At 54.6% G+C, this 24,385-nt stretch overlaps 1 protein-coding gene across 4 annotated transcripts in view; it reads right to left on the reverse strand.

The window, feature by feature from the left end:
• The window catches only part of ARHGEF17 (Rho guanine nucleotide exchange factor 17), a 56,361-nt gene that overhangs the window by 13,140 nt on the left and 18,836 nt on the right, over window positions 1–24,385 (reverse strand). For 2 of the 4 annotated variants that reach the window (XR_010406990.1, XM_064576949.1), the window contains exons 2-4: window positions 5,554–5,631; window positions 2,099–2,170; window positions 153–335 (exon numbers count right to left, since the gene is read on the reverse strand). Coding sequence is in view for 3 of the 4 variants with exons in the window: in XM_064576949.1 (XP_064433019.1) it covers window positions 153–335; window positions 2,099–2,170; window positions 5,554–5,631 (333 nt within the window). In the remaining variant the exon portion in view is untranslated. The remainder of the gene's footprint in view (window positions 1–152; window positions 336–2,098; window positions 2,171–5,553; window positions 5,632–24,385) is intronic. The other 2 variants (XM_045894390.3, XM_045894391.3) reach the window with 2 other exon arrangements.

A 24,385-nucleotide genomic window follows, 5' to 3' on the forward strand; every position in this document is an offset into this window, starting at 1 on the left:
AGTGTCTGGTCAAGTCCTGGGGTTGGATCTGGGATCAGAGTCAGTGTGCAAGTGGAGTGGGTGTGGGTGAGGGGTCCATGGCAGCAGCTATCCCCTTCCAGGAAGGGCCCAAGCTTGTGGGGGTTGAAGCGGCAGACAGCAGGGCCACTCACCGACTGGACAAGCAGGTCTCCCACCTTCTGCTGGGCGTGCCAGGTCTGCACACAGTGCCGCACCTGCTCGAGGAACTGTTCGTGGTGCTCCAGGAGCTCGGGGATCTGGTCAAAGATCTCATCCACCAGTGACGGGTCACACAGCAAGGAGTTCTCGGGCTGCTTCAGCGGCTGCATGTAGCCCTGGGGGTCCCCCACAGGTCAGTGCGGGTACCCTCAGAGGGATGGCACCCCAACCCCCTGACGTAGGTGCACACGAAATCACCTGGCCCTGTGACTCCCAGATCTCCCTTGTTAGACTCAGAGCTCTAAGAGGGAGACAGGAAGACCTATCCCCATGCCCCTCACTGTGCGGCTCGGGGCCTGGCATAAGACGGGGGTGAGTGGGCTCGGGGAAAGTTTGTTGGATGCACAAACAAGCAGAGCTTGGAGTGAGGAAAGCAAGAAGACTGGCCTCCTGGGAAACCCACACACACTAACTCAGCAGACATTTTATTGGGAACTCACTCTGTGCTAGCCACTGTTCAGCAGTGAACAAGGAAGACCAAGCTCCCTGCCCTAGTAGAGCTTACAGTCTAGTCAGATGAAACACGAAATACAAGAAAGAAACAAAAAGAAACCACATTTCATCAATCTTTAAGAAAAAAAACCGCTGCCAATTAAGTTATTATATGCCATTAATTATAGGATGAACCTGGAGTTCCAGATGTTTATCTTAGAATCAGTTATGTGTGGAAAGTTTGAGACCCGCTGTGGGGAAAATAAAGCAAGGGGGTGCCTGGGAGGCCTTTAGTGCCACTGTCTGAGCACTGACTTCACGGTTTTCAGATCTACTGGTCAAGTCTGATTAAAACTCCTCTTTTTCACCTCAAATCTGCTTCACCGCCCATTTCGTGAGAATGAAGAGCCCTGCTTGCGGCAGGTGTGCTCACGGAGCGGTCGCCCTCTACTGGCCTAAACTATAACTACAAGCCCAAGAATTGATGTTTGAAAAAGTAACGCAATGTTGCAATAAAATTTATATTAAACATTGTTAAAAATTGGCTTGTTTGATAAAACAGCCTTGAAAAAGTCAAGCTCAACAGAATCCTCTTGCCTGGTTGGGGATTCTTAAAAGGTCAGGGGGTGATGGTGAGATAGGCAGGCAGCCTCCCTCTTACAGCTCTTAGGCCAGTCTGAGCTAGGGTCTTCTCTGGCGGGGGGTGGGGGGGGTGGGGCGCTGTTGCCCCACACCGAGAGGAGCTAAACCGCATCCCACACAGAAGCAGGCACACAGTGGGAAGAAAGACTAAGCAGAGAACCTGATCCAGAACCTCCTAGGAACCAACGCCTGCACCCACTCACGGTGTACTTGCTGGGCAACTACTGAGTGTCCGGCCTTCTAAGCACCAGGCAGCACCTGAGGGCAGACAAAAGTCCTGGTGCTTGTGGAGCTGACACCTCAGTGGAGGGAGGCAGAAAATAAACACCATAAATAATGAAATTATGACACGTGTGTTGGAAGGCAGTAAGTGCTATGGGGAAAAAGACAGGGTCAGGAGTGCTGGGAGAAGGGGGCTGGGTCAGGGAAAAGGGGGGTTGTTGGCTGGGAATTCGGGGGTTGAAGAAAGACTCAAAGTGTGAGGATGACACTGAGGAAAGGTGTAGCCTTAGGACGTGGGTTCAAACCCCATCGGCTCTGGCTGTTAACCTTGGTATTTCTTCATTTTAAACTCCTGGCCTACAGCTGAAACTAACGTAACACTGTGTGTCAACTATGCCTCAGTTAAAAAATAAAAAAGAACAAAACTCTTGGCTTGCAGGAACGATACCAGTCAGTGTGGGTGGCAGTGGTCACTGAGAGGGGACACTAGGGCTGTGGAGTCCAGTCTCAGCTTGAATAGCACTGATATGCTCAGACAGTGCAGACTAGCTGGTGAGAGGGAGTCAGACTGACAGGGATTCACCCAGGGTGTGGCAATTCCCCGCTCTGTGACCTTGAACAGTTGCTTTACGTCTCTGTGTCTCAGGTTCATCATCTGTAAAATGAGGGTTATTATGAGATTTGTATGATTTAACTTATGTAAAGTGCACATATGAAGCACTCAATAAACGTCAGCTCTCGGTATTACCACATGTATCCCCCCCAGAATCCTTATGCTCCAACCTAGTCCCCAACGTGCTGGTATTTGGAGACGGGGCCTTTGGGAGGTGAGTGGGTCATGTGAGCGGGGCCCTCACGAATGGGATTTGTGCCCTTCTACAAGAGGTCCCGGAGAGCTCCCTCAACCCCCCCACCAGGGAGGACACAGTGAAAAGGAGGAAGTGGGTCCTCACTAGACACCAAATCTGCCAGCGCCTTGATCTATGAGAACTGAATCTGTATTTGTTCAAGCCACCCAGTCTGTGGAATTTTCGTTCTAGCAGCCCAAATGGACTAGAATACCACTTAATAGATGGACGACCCTGGGGAGTTTTCTTAACCTCTCTGAGCCTTCATCTCCTCATACGAAGAGGGAGTTATAATACCTACCTGACAACGTTAATGTAAGGATTAGATATGATTTTATATACATGCACTCACACACACATGCACACGTGCAGATGTGCCAGGCAGTATGCTAAATTACACATGCATCTCTCTTGCAGTCTGCACTCAACAGGTAGTCACCATTATTATCCCCACTCTGCAGACAAGGACCCTGAAGCAGAGACTGGTTATGTAACTTGCTTCAGGTGACATGGCCGGTCAGGAGGTGTGCCAAGTTTGAACACTGGTGGCCTGGCTTGGACCTCAGTCCTTGTGACACACCCGGGCTGCTTTGAGTGACAGTCCTGGGGTTCGGCTGACACTCTCCTGCCCATCTCCACCCCTCACCACCCACACTCTCAATCTGGCCTCCTGAGAACTATCCCCCCTTAGCTCTTCCACCGGCAGGTCCGGCAAGTCTCCACGTGTGCAGCCGTGAACTGGCCAGGAGATTCGAAGGTAGAGAGACATGCCCGGGTCCCGCCGGCCTCGGGTGTGTGAACAAGGCATGAGCAGCCTCGTTACCTTTGCACTCTCACGCTGGGATACGGGTATGATTAGTCACATTTTGCACACAAAAACACCGAGGCTCAGAGAAGTGAGGTGACTAGGCTAGCATCACCCAGCAGGGAGGCGAGTGACTCAAACCCTGGACTGCCTGACCCCAATGCCTTCAACTCCCACCTAGGGGACCACAAAGGACCCCACGCTCTGCTGGACCCCAGCATGACTACTGCTGCCTGGCAGCCAAGGGCATCTCTTAAAGATGGCATTCTGGTTGTGTCCCAGCACCTGGCCCAGCAGCCGCCCCGGCCACCTCTCCATGGCTAACTGCTCGAGGTTTCTTCCAGCCTCCTGGCCTTTGTTCCTATTGTACCCGCTGCCCGAATGGTTCCCTCCAGGCTCTCCCGCTGCTGAATGCTTACCCATCCCTCAGGTCTCCGCTGAACACCCCAGCCTCAGAGAAGCCCTCCCTGGCCTCTGACACCAGGGCAGGCCCCCGTTCTGTGTTCTCCTCTTTCTGTGCGTTTGTTTTTAATATATAAAAGCAATGTATTTTTTGTGTGGCAAAATATACATCATAAAATTTGCTAATTTTAATCACTTTTAAGTGTACAGTTCAGTACTCACATTAAATACACTCACGTTGTTGTGGAACCATCATCCCCATCCATCTCCGGAACTTTCCCATCTTCCCAAACCACAACTCCGTACCCATTAAACACTAACTCCCACTTCCCGTCCCCCAGCCCTTGGCAAGCACTGTTCGACTTTTCTGTCTCTATGAACTTGGCCACCCTCAGTGCCCCATGGAAGCACAATCATACAGTATTTGTCCTTTTGTGACTGGCTCATTTCAGTTTAGCATGATGTCCTCGAGGTTCACCCATGTTGTGGCACGTGTCAGAATTTCCTCCCTTTTCTGGCTGAACGATACTCAGTTGCTACAGAAACACCCTCCGTACACTTTTGCACCCGCATTTGTCCTCACGTATAAGGTTTGTCTGACTGGTTACTGTCAGTCTCTGCCATAGACTCCAGGGGACAGGACCTTATCACTCATGCTCACTGCTGAACCCTCACTGAGAACACGGTCTGCACCCAGAAGATGCTCGTTGCAGATTTGTGGAGTAAATGAATGAACACTCTGGATCTTTCCAGGGCTCTACCTTCTGTTCTTTGCTCTCACTCTGCCTAGATGGCTTGAGTAAATTCGTCCTCAACCGTACCTGCCAGGCCCCACCTCAGCTGGGATCCACACCCTCTGCCCTGGGCCCCAGGCCCGCATGTGCATCCTGACTCAGGGGCTTTCCCACGCCGGAACCTGATCTGGCCATCTCTCCCCAACTTTCACACGTGGGGTTCCTCCAGTGCTGCCGTCACCCAGACCAGGAGTCCAGGCCTCATCCCACAGCCGACCAGCTACCATGCCTGGCCTGACCAGTCCACCTCCTGAATGTCTGTCCCAACGCTTCCTCCCTGTGGCTTCTGCCCTGGTCCTGGCCTCTCCTCCCTTGCCTACCCTCAGTGGCCTTGGCCTCCTCTGCTGCTGCCCACCTTCCTAGCAGTCAGACTTTATAAAGCATGAATCAGATGACATGCCACCCCGGCTCAAAGCCCTTTGCTGACTCTCCAGGGCCCCTGGTAGGGTCCAAACCTTCTTCCTGGTATCCAAGGCCCCTACCACGTGGCTCCTGCTGGCTCCCCCAGCATCCCCAGAGGACCAACCCTTTGTGCTTTGTGCCGGCCTCTCCTTACTTGACTTTGCACCTGCTGTTCCTGTTGCTGACAAGACAGGTGGGGAGGAAGCCAGCACGTCCTCCAGGGAAAAATACCCTGACCCCACACCTCACAGGTGCCCCCTCAATGCTTTGAGAGTGACCATATACTCAATTATGCCCTGAACGGGACTATGAGGTCCTGTGGCGCAGCTTGTCTCTCTTATTCGTCCTCGTGTTTCCTATGCCCGGAACAGGGCCTGGCACACGGCAGGTGCTCAACATTTTATTCCATTCAACAATTATTTTCCCAGTCAATGAATAAAATGGACAGGGCTACAGTTGGCGGGGGCACAGATCTAAGCCGAGGCATGGGGCCGCCAGGGGGAGGTGGCAGGACAGTAAAAGGAGGGAGCACCTGCCCTGGGGTGGCCTGTCTGGCCTTATTAAGTCCCCTCTATGTTCCCTCCCACCCTGGAGGGGGATTCCTTCTCTGGGACAGTCACAGGATGGGGGGGTTCTCCACGGAGGGGTGATGTTACCCAGGGTCATTCCTCTCTCCTCTCTAGCCCCCATCCCCTGTCCACAAAATGGGTTTGTTCCCACATGTTTGACGGCCTCCTAGACTCAGAATGGCCGCTCTCAGGGGGCCTGGTCCGGCCTTGAGCCTCACCTGCATCAGGGTGCGCAGCGACTCCACATAGGACTGCTCCGTGTCCAGCAGGGTCATGGTCACGTGCTTCCGCATGTCCTTGGGGGACAGAAGGCAGAGGGTGAGCAGGACCTTGTTCCCCTCAGACCCCTGCAGTCACCTGGACCCAGAGAGCCCATCCTCATCCTCTCCCTGGCCTTCAAGGCCTGCATTCCCACCATCCATGGCTGCTGGCTGTTACCCCAGAGCACCATGGACCTCCACTCGGCCAGGAACTTGCTCTCATGCTCCCTGTGCGGGGAGCGCCCTCCCCCTACATCTCAAATGCCCCTCTTTCCAGGGTGTGCCCCTTACTCCTCCACCACCACCCCCATGGCTGCCGGCAGAGCTGATGATCTCCTGTGCACTTCGAGGTTACCCACTGGGCTCCTGAAAAGGACTCAAAACAATCAATAACCTCTCACCTTTGCAAAGGAAGATGCCTCCAGGGCACGCCCCACTCCAGTTGCAAACTCTGAAAACCCCTCCTTCCGGCTCAGTGCTATGGAGTCAGACCCTACTAGACTGGGCTTCATCCCATCCCTGAGAGTGCAAACTGTGGCTGCCTGCCACAGATGAAGAAAAGGTGGCTCAGGAAGGGGAAGTCAGTGCCAAAGGTCACACAGCCAGGTAGGGGCAGGGTTCACCCACTCTCAGACAAGGCTGGATATCAGTTCTCTCAGTTAAAAAGGTTAACTGAGCCCTACTCCACACCAGGCACTGTTCTAAGCATATATTATTTCATTGTCCTGACCACCCTGTGAGGTAGATGTTGTTCTTCTTCCCATTTTAAGGATGGGGGAAAGGAGACCCAGGAACTAATGCCTCCATCCTAAGCATCAGATGGTCTGCAGTAGGGAGTCCCTGAGGGGTCACACAGACTCTGCATCCACACCTCCAGGGATAGGGTGTGCATCCCTGACAGGGCAGCCCTATTCTGTGGGAAGGCTTTGCTAGAGGCCAGACAGAGGACGCCTTCTCTGTGTTTGACTCCCTGGGACTCAGCTTATCTACTGCTCCTTGCCACCAGCTCCTATGCCTCTGGCCCGTTCCTTCTCCAGGAAGACTTCACCAGATGGTTGCCCACCTCCCTGTAACCCCCTCCCTCTGACTCAGGGACTCGGGGCCAGGTCTGTCCCCAAACCTGTCAACAATGAGACACACTCAGAAAAGTAGGCTCCTGTGCTAGGAACTCACGGTTGGGGGCGGTGTGAATGGCTCTCCCTCGAGGGAGGGGAGGAGACTGGCTTTGCCCCACCCCTACCAGCTGCATGCTCTGATGGGTGAGAAGACACTGGGCTTTGCCTCAGAGCCCCCAGCTACAGCCAGATCATCTATCCTCAGTGATTCAAAGGCCTTTAAAACAGCAGGGCAGCTTCTAGTAGGAAGGAACACCAGTTGGGCCCACCCTAGGATGGAGAGTTGGGAGAGCGTCAAAGGTCAGAAGGGCCTCCCAAGGAAAGGCCCGGATGCCCAATCCTCCCCTTGTCCGCCAGGGCCCTCTCAGCACTTCACAGATATGGCTCATTTCTGCCTACACTCAAAGGTGTCACCATCTCCACTTTACAGGTGAGGTAGTCAAGTCTGAGAGGTGACTTGACTTGCCCAAGGTCACAGAGCCAGTGACTGGCAGAGTGGGGACCGAGTCTCTTTATTTTTTTTTAAGATTTATTTGAGAGAGAGAGAGAGAGCGAGCAAGAGCGTGTGCAAGAGCAGGGGGAAGGGCAGAGGGAGAGGGCGAGAGAGAATCTCAAGCAGATTCCCCACTGGGCACAGAGCCTGATGTGGGGCTCAAGCTCACAATCCTGAGATCATGACCTGAGCTGGAACCAGGAGTCAAACGCTTAACTGACTGAGCCACCCAGGCGCCCCAGCCCGAGTCTCTTTAGCCACCTCATGTTGAGTCTTAGGGCCCAAGCACCCAGAGTTCTTGCCCAGACTGACTGGCCAGCCACGGGCCACAGGGTCCGTTACTAGCTGTGTGACCTTGGATAGTCACCTAACTGCCCTACGTTCCCACATTCTCCTCTATGAAACGGAATGAATAATGCCTTCCTCCCAGGACTGTGAAAGCAAGGAGCTGGGAGCAGGGCAGCTCTCTCCACACATGCTGGGTCTTCAATGTCCATTCTTACTCTACCTCAGCAAAATGGTTCATCTATATCCATCTCCCTGCTGGACAGGGAGCTCCCTGAGAGCAGAACCAGGCCAGGCTTGGCCCTGAGTGGCCCAGCCTCCCTCCCCCTTCCACTCCCCGGGCCTGGCCCTGCTAGGCCCTGGGGTGAGGGTCACAGGCAGGGAGGCCTCCTGGGGGAGGGAGGGCTGGGGCTGGGCCTGCCAGCTCAGAGGGCTGGGGTAACTCACGCAGGGAGGCTGACGCTGCAACACCCGCCTTTCCCAGCCTCCTCCTGCTTGAAAACACAGTGGGCTGTCACTCAGCTGTCAGGTAGAGGCACGGAAATTAAGGCCAGCTCCCTGTCACTGCATGGAGTGCCCTTCTGCACGTGCCCAGACACGGGTGTGAATGCATGTGCGGGTGGGGGAGCCAGGGGAAGCAGGAGACGGGCAATGCAGCTGTCAAGCAGATCAGCAGGCCCACCTGTTCTGGGCGGGACAGCCCTGTAGGCCTAGCCTCCCCCAGAGGCCCAGCCTCCCCCCAGAGCCCGTCACCCCTCAACAGCCCCATCCTCAGACCTTTACTACAGGGGGCGCTGAAGTGGGAGAGGGAGGGGGGCTGAAGGGATATGGCAGGAAGATAGAGGGGGGCCTCTCCTACCAGTATGATTGGGACAGCATGACCCAAAGCTTAAGACCTATACACACAGCGTGAAGACAGAGACACATGTACACAGAAGAAGCCGTAAAGGCCAGAACTCCGCAAAGAGACCAAAAAGAAATGTAGCCAAATCACCTAGCTGAGAACCAGGGCCTTCAGCCCAGAGATGTGAGGTGGCGGGGAGAAACACACACACCACAGCATGGGGAGGAAGACAGAACCAGAGCCCCCACGGGAGCCCAGGAGAGCAGGACAATCAGAGTCTGGGCCCAGAGAATCACACAAAGGCATGGACACAGCCCCTGGAAGCCTCCCCCTCCTCTTCCCCCAGAGGCGAGCACGGAGCCAGGAATGGGGACACCACTGCCACCACAGCATGACACCTCCCAGGCCCAGCGGGTCCAGTGGCAGGGAGAGAATGGCAAAACGGGAGCAAAAGCGGCTATTCCCAATGCCCCATCCCCCCAGCACACACGTACACCTGGGGACTGCCACAGGCCTGCTGGAGAGAGGCTGATAAAACCTCTCCTTCCCGAGCCTGTGAACCCAGGATACCTCTGGAGACAGGCTCTGCCTACACGCTGACCCATATCACGCACTACGAACCACCAGGCCTTGCCAAGGCTGGGTCTCGGGGTACAGGCCCCCCACCCCAGTTGAGGTTGCCAGCCCTTCTGCCATCCCAAGCTTGCACTCTGGTGGCACCAAACCTCAGCGCCCTGCCAGCCACACCACCCCTGCCAGGACTCCTCATACCCTCAGTCTCCCTGCCCCCATCACTAGTCTCTGAGCCCCCAGGCCCTCGGCCAGGAAGCTGGTGTGCCTGATCCAAGTTCCTGGTCCTGCGCCCCAGCATCTACCCATTCCTCCCCCAGGCCCGGGGCCGCTGGGTTCTAGGTCTTGGCCAAGGTCCCTGGCTGTCTCTCCCCCTCCCGGTACCTGGGCCTCCCCAGGCTCCTCAGCGTCAGCACCGCTGCTCCCGGCGGGCTCCCCGGAGGCGGTGGCCGGGCCCAGATCGCGCATGTCTTCCAGCGCGATGGTGAACTGGGCCAGGGTCTTTACCATCTGAAGCATGCGGCCGAGCCGCCGCCAGGGCGGGGGTGCCGGGGCGGCGGGGGACGGCGGGCCCCCTCTCTCCCACCGTCGCTCCCTCCGGGGGCTCAGCCCGGCCGCGGTGGCGGTCGCGGCGTCAGGCCCAGCGTCGATCTGATCGCGATGGCCCGGGCGGCGGCGCTGTTGCCTCCTCCGCTCAGCGAGTGCGCCGGGCGAGCCTGGCGCGCTCGGCGCCGCTGGCGCGGGGGAGGGGGAGCGGAGGGGAGTCCCCGCCCCCGGCCCCCACCCCCACCCCGCTCCGCCCGCCCCCTCCGCGCCGCCCGGTCTCCCCCAACGCGCAGAGGGCTGCCTGGCCTCGCCCCCGCCGCTCCCGGACGCCGCGGCCTCCCCTTGCGGACCCATCCCCCTCGGAGGACAGAAGTTGGCGCACACCCGTCGACAACCGCCAGGCACGGGGAGACATGGACCCTTTGTCCACACCTGTACCGACACAGGCACACACAGGGCCATGCACGATCTACACGGAACAGGCCCATATACGTGGAAACCTGCCCTCCGGCCTTGACTGGTATACAGCTGTGGGTGAGGGCCAAGTGCACACACATCGCCGTAGTCCCATGCAGACCTGAGCCCTGACACACATGAACTTGACCCAGTGCTGCACGGTGGCACATGCTTCCGGTTCACACAACTGTAAGCGGGCACAATACATGCACATCCCTGGAAACCGACACTGTTCTCCCGTCCGGGGCGAGGGGCAGAGCATTAGGGCCTGATAGAGGAAAGGGCCCGCCCTGAGTCATGCCTACTCCCACCCCACCCAGTTGACCTGTGTATACTTGAGACAGTCCTAGTGGATTCCAGCCCTAGCTCTCTCCACCCCACCCCCCACCATGGGGGGGGGGGCGCTCAGGTATTTACAACCCCCACCACCATCACCGGATGATGCTCCAGAATGTTTCCAAGCATGATCCCCAGGACCTGGTCCTCAAATTGCAGGTGATGCCAGAACACATCCCAGACCCATTTAATCAGGAGTGGGGGCAGGGTGAGCTTTGTTTGTGTACCAGCTCCCAACTCCCACCAGGGGGCTCTGATGCACCCTGCAGCTGACTGGGGGGTCCCTCTGTTGTGCCTCTGCACTGGCTGACTTTATGCTTCTTCAGTGTACTGAGGGCTCCCACACTCACCAAACTCCTCATGCCCTCCCCCAAACCTGCTTTCCCTGAGTTTCCTGCACAGTGGAGACCTTCTGACCCATCACCCAATCCAGTTCCCTGCATCCCTCTCTCCGCCTTGCTTGATTTGCTCCAACCACTTCTGTTTTAACTCCTAGAAACAGACCAGGCTCTCTCCTGCCTGGGGGCCTTGACCCATGCCTTTTCCCTCTCCTAGCAGTGCTTTTGCTTTTCCTTTAAGACAAATCTTAGTGCAAATGTCACCTCCTCCAGGAAGCCCTCCCTGATCCTCAGATCAAGCCAGGTGCACCTGCTCTGTGCTCTCAAAGATTCGCAGTTTTTCTTAACCAGATATCATAGTTTGTAATTACACATTTGAACAATTGCTAGGTTGATGGCCATCTCCTCCTGGGAGACTGTAGTTTCCCTGAGGGCAGGGTCCATGACCCTTTGTAAACCACAGCACTCTGCACATAGATGTTGGCTAATAAACAAAACTTCAATAACACTTCCCCAACCCTTCTCCCCACACACTGAGCAGTCATCATGGGGAGGCAAACCTTGCAATTCCCAGCTCACAAGCCTCCCCTGGCAGTCCCATGGCACAGGATCAACCCCTTGCTGGCCCTTGCAGCCTCCTGTGCTGTTCTGCCCCCTGCCACCTTCCCCTGTTCAGCCCTCAACCAGGTGAATCAACACCCCACAGTCCCATCCAAGGGAATTATTCCTTATCCTCTCCTGAGAGGGCAGGACATGGGCCCAGCAGCACTGGCCTCCTCAGAGAGTCCAAAATGTCCAACACTCAAATTGTAACCTCCCAACAGACAATCCCAAAGTAGTCCACAACGAAAACAGGCACAGAGAATTCCAAGAGAGTAGCAAGAGAAAACAGGTGTGACCCCCTCCTGGCAGAGGCCCTAGAGCAGTGAGGCTGCCCCGGGGGGCAGAACCGGATGCCTGAGAGGTGCTTGCTAAGTTTGCACTGCCCTAAACAACCGGTGAGCCCGTCTGTCTCTCCTGTGTCCCATGACAGCCCAGCCCAGGGTAACTCCTGAGCCAGCTCGTCGAATGAAAGAATGAATGGAAGCATGAGTGTGTGCTCTGCACCAGCTCCCTTGCTGGTCTCTCTGTGACAATGGTTCTCAAAGTGCAGGCCCTGTGTAACCCCAGGGAATGTGTTAGAAATGCACGTTCTCACCCCCCTCCCCCACCACACACATGTCCCTACAGACCGGAAGCTCTGGGTGGGGCCCAGCAATCTGTCCACTGGTGGCACAGATCCTTCAAGGCCTAGAGCCGGCCTGGCCACCACATCCCATCCTAGGGCATGGGTCCTGGCCGAGCCCCTTCTGCCCCTGGGCAGCAGAACAAGGGTTCCCCCAAGCCGTCCTCTACCTCTAGTTTGAACCAAGAAATCCAGTGAGTCCACCTGCCTCTTACCCTCCCTATGGGATGGATGGATTATGGACTTCCCCGGGGGTGGGGCCTATACCTTCCTCTCAGGGCTGGGCTTGTTGGGGGAGGGTTTGGAACCACCAGAACAGTTGAGGGAGTGATGATTTAAGCACAGGGGATGGACACACCCCCTGGACAAATCTAAATAGCCAGGTCCCAAAGATAATCCCACACTAGCTCGAGGGCCGGGGTTTGAGCGTCCCACCTCTGGCCCATTGCTTGATCACCGTAGCTACTTAACTCACGTTTGGTTTTCTCTCAGCACCTCCTCCCCCATCTGACCCTCTCTCCAGCTCTATGACCTGGGGCCTCATTTCCTCTGAGCAGTCGGGAGGCTGTGCTTAGCTTGGACTTGTTAGCAAGGTGCATCTATTGCCTCACTCACTTCAGCAGGACCAGGCCCTGCACAGATGAATCCACTCTGGCTGGTATCCAGGAGCTGCCAGACAATATACAGGACTCAGCAAGGGGAGTCACCTCTGCCTGGGGGAGGAGGGGGTATTCAGGGAGGGTTTCCTGGAGGAAGCAGGGTTTGAACAACATTCTGAGGTCAAGAAATCCAGAAGCACGTGGGTGCCCAGATGGCAGAGTTCACTGGAGGCCGCTGCCCTGGAGAAGGGGGCAGGGCTTGGTGCTGAGGCACTGCTTGCTGCTGCTTCATTAAAGATGGCTAATTACATCCAAGCCCGTTGTCATGCCAACAGGGGAGCCGGTGGGGTGGGGAAATGAAAGGAAGCTGAGAGAAGGAACAGGAGCACACAGCTGCTGAATGAGGGTGTCCAGGGATCACCCCCACAACAGCAAGGCATCAGAGCCCCTCCGAGTGACGTCAGCCGGGGTGGGGGTTGGGGACACCACAGCACCCCTGTGCAGGTCCGGTTCTTTTGTTGTTTGGCTGAACTGAACTCCCCTTTTAGGCACTGATGTCTCTTTTCCTTTTATCTGCAGTATCTGCAGTTTGGAGTGCGCCTGGCTCAGAATCGTTTTTATAAGGGTCTGACGTGGCTGGTAAGGGCCCTCCTCTCCTCTCCATACCCCACACCCCACCACAACACATATACCACCCCCCTCCCACCAAGCAGCTCCCATCCTCCTCAGGCAGGGGAAGATGAGAGGCCGGGAGGGGCAAAAGGGCTCTGCTCCACAAAGCCCCCACCCCACTGTAGGAGGGTATTCCAGCTGGGTGGAACGACCCTTCTGCTGGTCCTGGCGACCACCTAACTCTCCCTACCTGCACCCAGTCAGCTGACACTTCCCCATCTCTCAGAGAAGCCTAATACCTTGTTTACCTACCTCTGGACACACCTCCTGCTATGAGCCCCACCAAGACCTCCTACAAGACTTCTTGCCCACTGGGGGCCACTTGGTCCTACAGCTAGTGCTGGACCGACTGGAGGCCAGTGATGAGAAAGGACATATGGGTGGACAAATGGATGGGTAATGAGTAAGGGCTGACCAAGTGAAAGAATGGGATGATGATAGGTGAATAAATGGATGGGTGAACAGAACAAATGAACACATGAATGGATGCGCAGACACATGGTTCAACGGATGAGTAATTCATGGACTTTTTATTTTATTCAGTTGTTGATTAGTTCAACAAATATTTATTGAGTACCTACCATGTACCAAGCACTGTGCTGGGGATTTAAAGGTAAGAACAGGTCTGTGCCTGCCTGGGCACCACAGTCTAAATGGGAAGGCAGGAATTGAAAAAGAAATGACAAAGGCAATTTAGGTTCTGGGGCAGTGGGTCTCCTTGGGCTCCTGTGGGGTGGGGAGGGGTCTCCAGCCTTTCATACCTGCACAGCTCTATCGAAGTATCTGCCACAGAGGATCTGGACCCCAGAGCTTCCCAAACCAGACTGGGAACACCATAATTTAGAATACTCACCGTCACTAACTCTGCTGGAATACCGTTCAGGTGTCAAGCACCCCACCATTGCTTTCCAAGCTCTAGCTCCTCTAATCCCCACAGTAGCCCTACATCAAGGGCTCTGTTATTGTTTCTCCTCTATTTTACAAACAAGGAAACTGAGGCTCAGGGCAGTCACCTAAGTGATAAGAGATGAAGCTGAGGTGATGGCCTGCAGGGCCCATATTCTGAAACCCACCTCCTCCTCCGAGAGGAGAGCCCCACTCCACCTCCCCTCAGCCTCATGCACTCAGCTTGGCCTCGCCCTTGCCTCCCTGGTGCACTAGTTGTATGAAGTGCCTCTCTCCGGCCTCATTGGTACTGAGATAATGACATAAAGAGGTTCTCCTGACCCAGGGTGGTTTTGGGGGAAAACAAAATGTCGTCAGCAGGCAATGCTGGGATCAGGGAGAATCTCTTCCCTGGGAAGCAAGCCCTGGCTAATGGCCCAGATGGACTGTCTGACCTTCCTGACCCCACCGATATCCACCGGCACGGACTGGTGCTGGATGTTCCCAACCTGATGGGCTATTCATTTCACTGATGGTGCTGCACTCCGCAGGTCTTCAGGTTCATCAATGAGACCAAAGATCCAGGAAAGGGACTTCTTGGCACAGAAATGACAAGGGCAAGCTCCTGAAGCCACTGCTTGGGCTCACATCCTGGCTCCACCACTCAGCGGTGATGTGACCTTCAACAAGCCACTTCCCCTCTTGGGGCCTCAGTCTCTCCATCTGCTCTTGTCTGACACCCCTCCCCTCTTCTTCCCATCATCTGTCCCTTTGTCCTGCCTCCCCAGGTCATGGCCTGTCCCCTACAGACCCTCTCTTCAGGAAGGAGGAGCCTCTTAAGGCTCCACAGAGTTCCCAGGCCTTGTCCAAACCACAGGGCTCCCCTGGGACTGGCTGCTCAGGGTGGGCCCCAGAATTCTGGGGAATGTGCTGGGGAATGGGAAGGAGAGATCGAGGGCCAAAGGAGCCTCAGGTCCTTCCTGCCACGGGAGGGCCGCTGCCCTGCTTAGGTGGGGCTGTGCGCACCTGGAGGCGGGACTGTGAGAGACACGACGTGTCTCCCATCTGTGTGGACTCACCCACGTGTCTGTGTATACCCCAGTCAGTGGTCCGTGACCATGTGACCACACAGCCCATCGGTGGGGATGGTCCGTGTGGTTCCGTGGCAGAAGTGAACAGCCAAGGCCATTTCAGTAATGATCAAAAGCAGCCATAGCTGCTGTTTCCTGAGCACTCACCAGGTGCCAGGCACGCGCCCAGCACTTGACACCACTGTGGCATCTTATCTGCAGAGCCCCCCCCAGGGAGGTGTGGCACCTGGCACTTTTCAAAGAGAGCTACCACATATTCTCCGTGCCACTTGCTCTTCTTATAATGTGGTACTGACACTCTTCCGTAGCCTGAGGAGGTTTATGTGCCCTCCCCCTGGCAACTGGGTGACCTCTGTGACTGCCTCGATGAACGGAAGACAGCAAAAAGGATACTGTGTGACGTCCAAAGCTCGCCCATAAAAATGCCATGTACTTCCACCTTGCTCTCTTGGGTCCCTTGTTCCTGGAACCAGGCTGCTACATAGAGTGGAGGCCCAGGTCACACGCAGAGGCCACGTGTAGGATATTCCAGCTGACCGCCCAGATAAGGGCCCACCCAGATGGCAGCACGGATTGCCAGATCTACGAGTGAGGAAGCCTTCAAGAGGATTCCAGCCCTCTCACTATCTGGCTGCAACTGCATGAAAGACTGAGTGAGAACTACCTAGCTGGGGAAACTGAGGCTCAGAGAGGTAACGAAGCCAGATGAAGCCAGGCAGTGGCAGAACTGAGCTAAGAACCCAGGTCCTGAATGTCCTAAAGGGAGAAGGGAAGCATGGGGATGATTTCTGCGCAGACCTAGATTTTATCTCTTGGCCCAGAGGAGTCCAGCTTGGACCCCCACCTCAGCCAGCGCTAGAAAAATCTCACCTTCTAGAAACGGACCCTGCTGGTTGACGGGAGGTTCAAGGTGGCAGCTCTCACTCTCTGTGCTGGGGGCTCAGGCCCAATTACTGGCCGATGAACCGTGCTGGCCACCGCTCAACCCAGAAGAAATGCCTCCACCCACTGCACTCCTGACCCCCTCCTGGACCTCCGGGAGGGACGTGCACTCTCAGACTCTTGGTGGGGTCTGACTTTTACTACCAGCTTATGTCCAGTGAGGTGCTGTTTCTCATGTATTATCTCATTTAATCCTCACCAATCCTCTAAGTTGTGTATAACTATTAGCTCCATTTCACAAATGACTAAACAAAGGCTCCAAGAACTAAAGCAATGTGCCTGAGGTCAAGAAGTTGGACGTGGCAAAACAGACTTGGCAAAGCTGGGATTTGACCCCAAGTAATCAGCATACCAGAGAGGTAAGTGACTTCCCCAGGGTCACAGAGCACATAAATCAATCAAGCCAAACCCAGGACACCTTGAAATAGATGGTGATGCGCTGTATTCTCTTCCTTGGATGACTGGCCATAATAGGAGAGATGGAAACAGGAAGGTCTCTGTGTCCACAGCACCCCCCTAAGGTCCGTAAAGGCAGAGACCAGGACTATGTTCATAGCTGTGTCCCTGACCTACACTAGGTACACAATACATATGTGTCAAATGACTGACTTGCCCCGTAACTTAGCGGAGTCACTCCCCACTCTGGGATTGTTTCCTCCTCTATAGACAAATGGGGAAGGAAGGAGGGTTCAGGTGGACTCTAAATTCCTCACCATGCTCCCTGAAGGAGGTGTGTAAGTGAAGTCACGCCTGAGGCAGCCAATGGACAGCCTGACCATCCTCCTAGACTTCAGGCACCAGGATCCAGCCTTCTGGCTTTAGTGAGAAAGCTGGGGCTCTGCACTTCCAGCAGACAGCCACAGATGGCAGCAGAGGCCTGCATGGCAGAGGCTGCGGTGCATGTGGTTTGAATTTAACTGGTCTTTTTTCATGTGGGTTTTTTCCCTTTCTTCTTCTCTGCCCTCCCCCATCCCCGCTTAATTTCAAGAAGATACAGCTGGACCTTCCAGCTTGGGAAGGAAGAGTTTCTTAACATCAAGGATAATGGCCGGAAGCAGGAGGTGGGGGTAGGGGGTAGGGGGATAGACAGACCCCAACAGATGTGAAAAACACCTCCTGACCAGCTAATAAGCTCTGAATTTCCTCATCTCCAGGGCCCAAGAGGCTGGGAACATCATCTGTACTTTTCAGGCAGAGAAACTGAAACCCAGATCTTCTGGGTCCCACATCTGAGTCTGAGGGGGCAGGTTGGCCCACCCTTGGAGGCCAGGGGTGGGGGGCAAGGACACCACTGGGAATCTGATGAAGCCTTACAGTAGGATTTGTTAAAATCTGGCAACCGTAGCTCCCAGGAAATGCACCTACCCAACCCTGTGCACACTTCTGCCCACAATAGTGGTCTGGCCTGTGGTCCCAGTCCTAGCTCAGAACCTGTGTATGAGGTCACCTCCCAGAGCCCTCCCCTCCCAACTCCAGAAACTGTCTCATTCAAAATGTCTAAACCTTGCTCAGCGCAGAACACTGCATAGAGATTTGGGCCCAGATGGTCTGGGCCCAGCACCGCCACCTTCTAGCTGTCGCAAACATCCCTTCCCTTTGGTCTCGGTTTCCCCACTTGGAAAATGAGGGTGTACACCTGCTGCACAGTAAATGCTCTGCAAAGGAGGGCTCCCTTCCCTCGCCTCCACCCAGTTCTCCAGCATGCAGGGAGGCTGGGGTGAGGGATCGTGGGAAAGGAAGTTATCCAGTGTCTGTTTCCAGACCCTCCTGCTCCCTCCCTCTCTCGGACCCAGGCACAAGCTGGGGGGAGAAGGAGGGGTGGGCTCCATTTGTGTGTGCCTTCGGGGTGGGATGGGGTGTCCTGCCTCTAGAGCGGAAGATGACTCACTGGGCTGTGGGCCAGGCACCCTGGGAAAGGCCAGGCCAGCCTCAGGCCAGAGCCCCAGGGAGCTGAGGGGCAGGGAGGAGGGAGCAGGGCCTGCCTGAGCGGTAGATATAGCCTAGCTGTATCTCAAAGCCTAGCAGACAAAAAGAGGCAATCTTCCCCACTTCCAATGGTGCCAGAAATTATACTCAAACCACCAAAGGCCGAAGGAAGCTTGAGGTGTTATCAGCTCCTACCAACCTACTAATCTGACCTCTGTTCTAGGTGTGGATGCTGCTGGAACAAGGCAGAGGTGATCCCTCCCCTTTGGAGCTTGCAGACTTCAGTAACCATGTCTAGAATAGTCTGGCCCACAGTAAGTGCCCAGTACATATTTGTGAATCAGTGAATGAATGAAAGTTTCAGTGTTATGAATGTGCACAGCAAGCTTAGAATGCCCATGTTCAAGCCTTCCTTATAAAGGAGGGAGCCAGAGAAAGGTCCATTCCTTTTCATTTTACGGATAGGCACTGAGGCTCAGAGAGGAAAGTGTCTCGAGACCCCCAGGGCAGCAGGCAGTCAGCTGAGGCTAGAACTGGGCCCTTGGGCCTTATCCACTAAATCTTGTCCAAAGGGGCCCAAGCTGCTCGGAGGCATTGTGGCCCCCACCTCCCCTACCCCTACCCTATTCCAAGACCCAGGGGACACCCCAGGAGAGGAGCAAGTTCAATCCATCAGTAAGTCTCTCTGGCTCTAAAGTAAGCCCTGGGTGCCCTGGCCCAACCCAGAGCCCAGGGAAGCCCCTCCCATCACACCAGACAAGCCTGGGGGGGTCAAGCTGCCCAGGGACAGGGAACAGGCCCTGCTCCACAATCCCTCCACCCCAGCCTCCAGGGGGCTGTCACTGGGCCTGGGCAGAAATAGTCTCCAGCTTGGGCTGACCAGAGGCAGCCTCAACTTCAAGCCTTGCTGCTCTGGATCAACGACTAGTGACCAGTCCTAGTGGGCAGCCACAGTCACCTCTGTGTGCGCGCACACGCGTGCTGCAGGATTCACCGCTGAAGGCCAGCCTGACACAGGCCTAGGCTCCACTGTCCCAAAGCCCCAGGACCAGGACTACCACTTCCAGGAAGCTGTCCTGATACCCCAGATCTGATGACTCCCCTCCTGCTCTGAGCACCTTAGGCTTCTGGAGTAGCATCCATGCTCTCCTGATACTGACAATAAGTGGCACCATCCGGCACTTCACAGTTTACAAAATGTTTGTAGAGCCTGATCTCATCAGATCCTCATAGCAACTCAGGGGGGAAACTAAGGCTCAGTGAGGGGTCAGAACTTGTTCCGGTTCTCAGGATGAAGGTGGTGAAGCTGAGGCTCAAATCCTCCCCTCTGTCAGTGACCTGCAGGGCCTGAGGGAGGGAAGAGAGCAATGGCATACAAATAGGAATTAATCTCTCTCAAGGGGTTCCTAAGTGCTGCTTACAGGTGTTTATTTTAACCTGGAGACAGGCCTCCTGGGTGGGCCCTATTATTACCCTGTTTTACACAAGAGGAGATGGGCACACAGAAGTGAAGGACTGGGCTCAAGGTCTCATGGTGACAGGATCTGTGCCCACAGGGTACCCCGGGGTCAGGATTTCTCTATCCACATCTATTCCACTGTGCAGGAGAGGGGGTGCCTTCCCGTCCAGGGGAAAGCAGCAGCGCAGGAGGACGAGGACACTCACACTGCCTTCTTCACAACAGAGGGAACTGACCACGAGGCTGCGGGAATCATGCACTTAGGGAGCTCTTTAAAGCGCCACGGAGAAATGTTCAGTGTGACGTTCACTGAAAGAAGCAAGAAGTATACACACCGCACCATCACCACATCATGAAATATACATACATATATATTATATATATATTATACACACATACATATGTGCGTATATGCAAGGAGAAAAGCCTGGAAGCAAATACACCACACACCTGAAAGTTAACAGTGGGGGGGAGCCCTGGAAAAAGGAGGGCAAAGCCAGAGACCACATTGCACCGACGGCTGCCCCAACCTCCAGGAGGCCCATATCAGTGCCAGTTTCATCTATATAATAGAGGATATAAAGGGCTTACTTAGCATCATGCCTGGAACAGAGATCTCCATAAACACTGGCTCGTTATCAACAACCAGAGAACCTTAGAAGGCAGGTGATCTCAGCGGCACCTGGGGGCGCAGTTGGTTGGGTGTCCGACTCCTGGTTTTGGCTCAGGTCATGATCTCAGGGTCAAGCCCCGGGCCGGGCTCCCTGCTCTGCTGGGAGTCTGCTTGGGATTCTCTCTCCCTTGCTCTCTGCCCCCACCCCTCCACCCCAGTCTGCTTGGGATTCTCTCTCCCCCTCTCTGCCCCTACCCCTCCCACACACTCTCTCTTGCTCTCTTGCTCTAAAAAAATAAATAGGTAGGTCTTAAAAAAAAAGAAGGCAGGTCATCTCAGAGGTTGAGTGCACCAACCCCCTCCCAGGGTAGGCATCCCCTGGCAGTCCTTGTTTGCATAACCCCAGGGCCAAGGAACTCACCCCCTCTAAGGCTACCATGGTAACTCCTTCCAGGATGGGGCATGTCTGCTTGGAAGAAAGCCCAAGATAGGATGGGCCCCTCAGTCTCTAGGCAGCCTTACCATTGGATGGTGGTGACCTAGGAAGGATCTTCCATCTCCCATTCCATTCCAAATCCTCAGCCTTAGACCCTTTTATGGGGCGATTCTCCAGGTGTAAGGTTTAAAGAGCCTTTCTGGGTGGCTCTCTTGTCCCCAGCCCAGGTGACCGCCTCTGTCCCTCCCACTGTGTGTGGGATAACAGAGTAGCATTTGCTGGCAGCACTTTGTGCCTTTTCCATTTTCTCCTTTGGAAAACAAATGAGAAACCAGCTGGGTCTGATCTCCTCCCTACCCCACCCCCAACCCCTCTAGTCCTCTAGGGGTGGGAGGCCCTCTCTGCCTCCTCCCTGGACAACAGCCTGGTGGAGAACCCCGAGAGGAGGGGCCAGCTCAGAGAGGAGGGGCCCTGTGAGCTGGCTGTTGCCACGGCAATGGCAGCCCTGGAATTTGACCACTGGGGCCCAGGAGTGGGGGTGGGGAGCTGGTACAGGCCATGTGGGGGCAGGGAGGAAGGTCCAGAGGCCCAGGAAAGCCAAGAAGAGGAAAGGCAGGGCAGGGGTCAGGGTCCCCTCCGTGGCCTCAGTTTCCCCATCTGTAAAGGGGGAAGAGGCAAGGACCTCAAGCTCTTCCCCCCCAGCTCTAATCCAAACTGGAATCTGGTGAGGGCCAGGGATGGCAGAAGCATGTGAGGCAAGTCCAGTTGCCCCTTTTGATGGATAGTGACCCCAGTGGACGGGGACTGGCCTCAGGTCACACAGCAAGTCCAGGACAGTACCAGGACTAGACCCTGGGAGGATGGTCTGTCCCTATTTCTCCACTGGAGAGGACAAGGATGCCTGCTTCATGATGGGGGGAAGAAGACCTCTAGGAATGGCTATGGTTGGGCTGGGCTGGGTCCACAGTCCTCAGACAACTGACAATGTGCCTGCCCTAGCGACCCTCAGCATTACTGGATCCAGAGGGCTGGCAGAGGGCCTGCCCCCCACCCCTGCCTGCAGTGCCAAGCTGCTGTGGGTATTTTTAAAAATGGGTGCCCGTCCCTCTCTGCCTTCCTGCCTACCCACTCCAAGAACACAGTGAATTCTGTTGCCAGCCCCCTAACCCTCCACTTCAGCCCAGCCTGAATGGGTGCTGGATCCATGGCCATCCTCTGTGTCCCTGCCTTCAGGATGGCCCCCTCTTGCTGGCCATCACCTCCTTCACAGTCAGCCCTGGGTTCAGGGTGATATCCAGGGCCCCTTCAGCTATACTCTAGGTATACTTTAGGCCCAGAGAAGGGATGGGACTTGTCCAATGTCACACAGCAAAGATGAGTATCTGGGAATGCTATGCCCCCAGCCTCGGCCCCATTTCCAACTGCCTGTCACATTATATTGGTGTTGCCCCAAGCCCTTCTTACCACTCTGCCATTGACCTTCAGCAGCGCTAGCCTCTGGCCTTCATACCCACCCCAAAAAGATACTCTAGTTCTGGGAAAAAATAGAGTGGGAGCCATAACTCACACTACACACCAGGATAAATTCCAAATGGGTCAAAGATTTAAATGTAAAACAAAACAAGAAAACACAAAACACCAGAGGAAAACATGGGGAAACTGCTTTATAACCTTGGAGTGGGAAAGGCCTTTCTAACCGTGACTCCAAATACAGAAGCCATAAAATAAAAGCTTGATAAATTAGACCACATAAAAACAAAACCTTCTGCATGGCAAAAATATACCATAAACAAAGTCAAAAATCGAGTGACAGATCCAGAAAAAATACCTACAACTCATAACCCAGACAATAATAAACTCCTTAATATTATAAAGGTTCCTAGAAATTGATAAAAACCAAAGGTCAACAATCCAACAGAAAAAAAGGGCAAAGGATATGAACAGTTCATTGAAAAGAGAATCCAAATGTCTCTTGGACATGTGGAAAGACGCTCAGCCTTACTCATTGCAAGACAAATGCAAATTAAAATACACTGAGATACCATTTCACCTCTCAGATAGGGAAAATAGCGCAGGTCCAACTTGGTGATGCTGGGGGACAAAGGCTCCTTACCACGGTGCTGGACCCCTCTGTAGAGCATGAAAATTGGAATCACATATATGGTGTGTCCCAGCAATTCGACTCCTAAGAAATTGCTCTAAACACACACCAGCCCCCGTACAAAATAACCTATGAACAAGCTTGTTCGCCACAGCACTATTTGTAACAGCCAAAGACTGAAAATAACCTAAACATCCTTTAATGTGTGGTTCAGTACAGATCTGGGAATCAGTGCGATGGGACACCACACAGTGCAAGAAAGAATATGGAGGCTCTTAACGCACTGATAAGGGAAGATCTGGGCCAAGATCTCACTAAGTGGACAGCAGTGTGCCTCTGTGTGTGGAAAGCAGAGGAAAGACAGTGAATTTGCTGGCATTTGCCTACAGAAGGATTCACAAGAATTAATAACCGGGTATCCTGGGTGGGGCAGGGTAGGTACTAGACAGCTGGTGGGAAGGAGGCTTTTTACCCTTTTAGATTTTTCTTTTTTTCCTTTATTTCTCTTTTAAGATCTTATCCATTTGTTTTAGGGAGAGAGTGCACAGGAGAGCAGGGGAGGGGCGGAGGGAGAGGGAGGGAGAGAATCTCAAGCAGACTCCCTGCTGAGTGCAGAGCCTGATTCGGGGCTCTATCCCAGGACCCTGAGATCATGACCTGAGCTGAAACCAAGAGTCAGACTCTCAACTGACTGTCCCACCCAGGCGCTCCCCCTTTTTGATTTTTCTTAACCACATGAGTATATTACACATTAAAAATATTAAATACATTGAATTTTTAAAGACTTCATCTCACCGCCTGGCATCTGCTGCCTGCTTCAGGCTCCCGTGTCAGCCTTTGCAACCCTCCTCATCTTCCTTCTGATCCATCATAGGCTTAGCTTCAGTCTCTTCCTCACAAACTGTCCCTTCTGTACACTGACTTTCTGGGATCCCTGCACCCCCAGCCTCTGGGCATCTCCCCAGCGCCCCCCGATCACCCCTGCACACTGCCCTGTGTTCCCAGCCCACGCACAGGACCAAGTCCCAAGGCGGCTCCTGGTAAATGAAAACCAGATGAAAGTAGGAGGGGGTTGCTCTGGGACCCTGAGTTTGGAGCCTTTGTCTTTGCTTTCTCCCTTCAGTTTCCCACTCGGTCTTCTCTTGCACAATTCCAGTGTCATCTGTGTTGTCTTCCAGGACACTTTCCCAGCCCACCCTGCAGCCAGAGAGGAAGCTCCTAGCCCTTTCTGCAGAGAACTGTCAAATTCCTCCTTTACAACCCCCACGCCTCCTCAAGTCAGGCAACCTCAGAGCTAGACTTCAACCCAGCCAAAGCTTGGAGTTGAGTCCCCAGCCTAGATGAAGGACCTGGGGCTGGAACTCGCTGGGCAACGGTGGCAATCCTGCCTCTCTCTGGGCCACGGATACCGAGTGTAAAGTGAGGTCAGCCGCAGGCAACTTCATAGCAGGGTGGGAATTTCCACCAGTGAGAATCCAGCAGAGCCCCAAGCCCACGGAACCCCACCCCACCTCTGCAAAGCCCCTTAGCTCTTTTCCTATGGCAGCTGCCTGGGAGGATGTTTGAGCATCCCTCGGGGGACTCAGCATATCCCTCTCCCTCAAAGATGACTCTAAGCTATTCCTGGGGACCCCAGCCACTTCTCCCCATCCCTGGGACCGCTCCTCAGCCAGGCCAGGTCACTACCCTCCTCTTCCAACTTTATGATTTCCCACTGATCCCCTGTGGTCAGTGGTCCAGCCCAGCCACCACAGGCATTATCATATTTAATTTTCACAAAAACCCTATAATAAGTGTCACCATCATCATCATCATCATCATCATCATCATCCCCATTTTACAGGTGCATAAACTGAGC

This window comes from Mirounga angustirostris, unplaced genomic scaffold (genome assembly GCF_029215605.1).
Source record: "Mirounga angustirostris isolate CCGP_5_RB_7025 unplaced genomic scaffold, mMirAng1.0.hap1 SCAF_13, whole genome shotgun sequence".
Lineage (NCBI taxonomy): Eukaryota > Metazoa > Chordata > Mammalia > Carnivora > Phocidae > Mirounga > Mirounga angustirostris.